General features: G+C 31.7%; 1 protein-coding gene across 1 annotated transcript; it reads left to right on the top strand.

The window, feature by feature from the left end:
* The first annotated feature begins 1,123 nt into the window (after window positions 1–1,123).
* LOC111031983 (glycerol kinase-like) lies at window positions 1,124–3,667 on the top strand. The gene is made up of 3 exons (XM_022312138.1): window positions 1,124–1,709; window positions 2,331–2,840; window positions 3,135–3,667. The coding sequence occupies exons 1-3, from the start codon at window positions 1,124–1,126 to the stop codon at window positions 3,665–3,667; spliced, it is 1,629 nt and encodes a 542-aa protein (XP_022167830.1).
* Window positions 3,668–3,906: the final 239 nt, after the last annotated feature.

Raw genomic sequence — 3,906 nt, 5'->3', positions numbered from 1 at the left:
TAGAACAATTTAATAATTTCGATTTGTCGATAAATTGCAGTCAAATTGAAATATTTAAAAAAAGTCAAACACTGATAATATTCATAACTTAAAGTTTAATAAGAGATCAACTATTTCTTATATTGAAGCTAACAACACAATATTGGATCTGTTGAACGCACATTTTCAATGTTTTTTGTTACTGAGAAAAGAAAAACAATTAAAAGTGCATTGTTATTTTTTTAGTTTTTTTCTGAACTTATGTTGATGATTTATCATAGATTTATAATATTTTGTGAATATTTAATTTATACTCACATTTATATAATTTAATTTTTGAATAAAAACATTTTTAACTGCTGAATTAAGAAAATAATTATTAGTTATGATTCAAATGTATTAAAAACTTTCTTTAGAAATATAATATGGATCAGTATTTTTGCTAAGAATAGTTTTTTTCTTCACGATATTGTATTAATCATAATTGTACTATTTGATTAATCATCGATCATTGAATTCAAATTCAACACATAAATTACAGTGACCTACTAAATCTCGAGATGCACTACTGCACTAGAAACTTACCATAGAGCTGCTAGTTTCAAAACATAACAAAATATGTTGTATTTTCATTTCAAAAGAATTGGAAATTGCTATGGGAAAATAAAAAGGTTTGTATCTTGTATTCATGTAGGTATTTTATTTTACGCAAGTAAGTATGGAATGACTAGTCACTTACGATTAGTTTTGAATCTCGTTAGTAGTTTTGATATTATACTTGAATCCTCTAATAATTTAATGAATATATCATTCTGAAAACTTGTCTGGCACAATTATTGTTGGTATTAAACAACGTAATAGTTGATTGTTTGAAGAAGGCTCATTATATTATATGTGTATTTAACTTTTGACGGTAAAAGCCAAAATCAATGGCTATATATAAATGTGACGTGATTGTAAACATAGTTTTTTTCCATAGTTTCTGCGTACTATATTACTCATACTTTGTTAATTACTTTGTTGAATTGTAGATATTAATATATTTTAATATACACTTTATGTATTAAATAGAATTGTAATTGTAGTTTTTTTTATCAACTATTTTAAATATTTTACCGTACCCACTTTGTTCCTCTGACAAGACATGAACTTATCGAGATTGTATAACGTGTTTAACGCAGAAAAAGCAAAAATATCATTGGTCGGCGCTGTAGTGGTGAATACGAACGACGTGGGATTTTACGCGTTCAGGGCCAACTGCAACGACGTGATAAAATCCCATCAGGTGGCTGTCAAGGACGAGGACACTTCGCGGGAAGGATGGTCTGAACAGGACCCAATGACGATGCTGACCTCCGTCGAGGAATGCATCAACAACACGACGTGTCCTGGTGGAATGGTGATGGGCGTGCGCGTGGTCGCTGTGGGCATAGCTAACCACCGTGGTTCTGTGGTGGCGTGGAACAGGCGTACCGGCGAACCACTTTGCAACGTCCTACTGTGGTCGGACAACCGGGCGGCCGCCATGGTGGACGAGTACTTGATGACCAACGACAAATACCGGTTTCAGGGGGTGTGTGGCTTGCCATTCAGCCCCTTATTCAGCGCGTTCAAAATCAAATGGTTACTGGTCAACGATGTTAAAGTGATGTCGGCCTACCGGGCCGGTGATTGTTACTTTGGTACAATCGATTCTTGGCTGTTATGGAACATGACTGGTGGCAAGGACGGTGAATTCAAACTTAACTATTTAACATTTTATTTGCACTGCTCTCCGTCGTTTATATTATACAATGTTTAAAGATAGATGTATAATACGTATAATGGAGTGGACTATAATATTATATTTGAATTATGTCGGTGGAGGCGGACATTTTGCAAATTTGTTTTGTATTTAATTAGTTTTACATTTAATATGATTCATTTAAATTACATGAGTCAAATTCAACAGTAAAATAAGTTATATTTGGGCACAGTTAATTAATCACTTAATAAACCATTCTTTTTTAAATAATTTTCGTGTGAAGTATATTTATTATTATTATACTTAGTGTTGCTGTTCATAAAAATACCTACTGAACAATTTAATAACAATAACTTAACTGAAAGTCGAAATGTAATACTATTATATTATTTAAATTGTTGATTTATAATACTACTGCATACGTATAATATACATTGTACGAATGCACCTTATTCGTATACATCGACGACGTGCCCGTATTTGCAGATTCTGATTGTTGCGGAATAGTCTAGAAATATTATTTCTTTCACCAAACTTTTGTAATCACTGAGTTTTTCGTATTTGATTTGGCTGACACAAAAATACAATATTTTTATTTTATTTCCAGGTGGAGTATTTGCCACTGATTCTTCAAACGCCTCGTTTACATTTTTAATGAACATTAACACGTTGAAATGGGATAAAAAACTGTTAAAATTCTTTGATATTTCTGAAAAATGTCTCCCAACAATAAAGACAAGTTCTGAAGTGTTCGGAAACATTTCTGGAGGATTTCTTATTGATACACCCATATCTGGTATAATTGGAAATCGCCAAGCTGCTCTAATTGGCCAGAAATGCTTTCGAAGCGGTCTTACGAAAGGTATACTCGATAAAAGTGGTTCTATTTTCACCATCACTGGGGAAGATAAAGTTTTCTCCAAAAATGGATTACTCACAACAATTGCGTATCGATTGGATTCGAGACCGATATTTGCATTAGAAGGTCCAATTGCTTCAGCAGGACATACTGTAGAGTGGGTAAAAAAATGTTTAAATGTCAGAGAGACTGAATGCATGGCTCTCAAGACAAAGGATGGATTACAAAATGAAGTATATTTGGTACCAGCATTTAATGGTAACTTCTATTTTTGATTTAAATAAGCAAGTTTTTTATACACAGATTGACTCGATATATATTGTTTAACTTCAAAATAATTTAAATTAATCACAATTTATAATATTTAAGAACATAAAAGCTTAGAAGTTCTTAAAACTGAAATTTAAAAACACTCACTACCTATGTATACTCTGTTTTATATTTCATATTTTTAATAACTGTTTAACCTTTAACGTTTTTATTAATTTGAATTAAGACACCATATTTATCATTACGAATTTACTATGCACAATTTAAAATTAAATTATATAGGTTTGTATGCTCCACATTGGAGACACGAAGCTCGGAGTGTTCTAGTTGGAGCTAATGAGTATACTATTAATGATGATGTTCTAAAAGCAGCCATGACATCTGTGTGTTTTCAAACTCAAGATATTGTCGAAGCTTTAAATGACGACCTAAAAATGTCTATAGACAAAATACAAATTGACGGTTATTTATCAGAAGATAAATTGATCATGCAATACTTATCTGATATTACAAACTCTCAAATTGAAGTGGCCAAGTTTAAAAATGGGACTGCATTGGGCGCAGCTATGGCAGCTGGTTACGCACCTGAAATAAACGTCTGGAACGCTCTGTGTATGCCAGAAGACAATGGTGCAATATATTATCCAAATATGACATTCGATGAACGAAAAATAAAAATGTTTGATTGGAAAAGAGCTTTACGGAGAAGTTACGACTGGGTTGATTATAACAACAGGTTGCATCATTTTTGGTTGATAGTGTCTATTACAAGTGGAGTAATTTTCTTAGGAGGTTATTTAATTCTAAAAAAATAAATGTTGTGTATGTTTTTAATATTCGAATATTTGAAATAGACATTTTTACAGATTAAACCAATTTAAAAATGCTACACAGGACACGTCATTATATGTGAAAGTATTGCACTAAGCTCATCTCATTAAACTAGCTTTAGCACTTTACCATATTTATGAATTTGTTAAAAAAATAATTTATGGTATTTGATAAAAGATTCTGAACACAGCAGAATTATAACTATGCGTTAGCCGATATTTTT

Source organism: Myzus persicae, unplaced genomic scaffold (assembly GCF_001856785.1).
Source record: "Myzus persicae strain clone G006 unplaced genomic scaffold, MPER_G0061.0, whole genome shotgun sequence".
Taxonomy (NCBI): Eukaryota; Metazoa; Arthropoda; class Insecta; order Hemiptera; family Aphididae; genus Myzus; species Myzus persicae.
The sequence above is the reverse complement of the archived record's forward strand: the minus strand, read 5'-3'. Positions and strand labels throughout refer to the sequence as shown.

Excerpts from the sequence above, each read along its gene's own strand:
- LOC111031983 (XM_022312138.1), top strand. The coding sequence starts at position 1,124 with ATGAACTTATCGAGATTGTATAACGTGTTTAACGCAGAAAAAGCAAAA. Across the intron at positions 1,710-2,330 it reads CATGACTGGTGGCAAGGACG|GTGGAGTATTTGCCACTGAT; the intron begins GTGAATTCAAAC and ends TTTTATTTCCAG. Across the intron at positions 2,841-3,134 it reads TTTGGTACCAGCATTTAATG|GTTTGTATGCTCCACATTGG; the intron begins GTAACTTCTATT and ends TAAATTATATAG.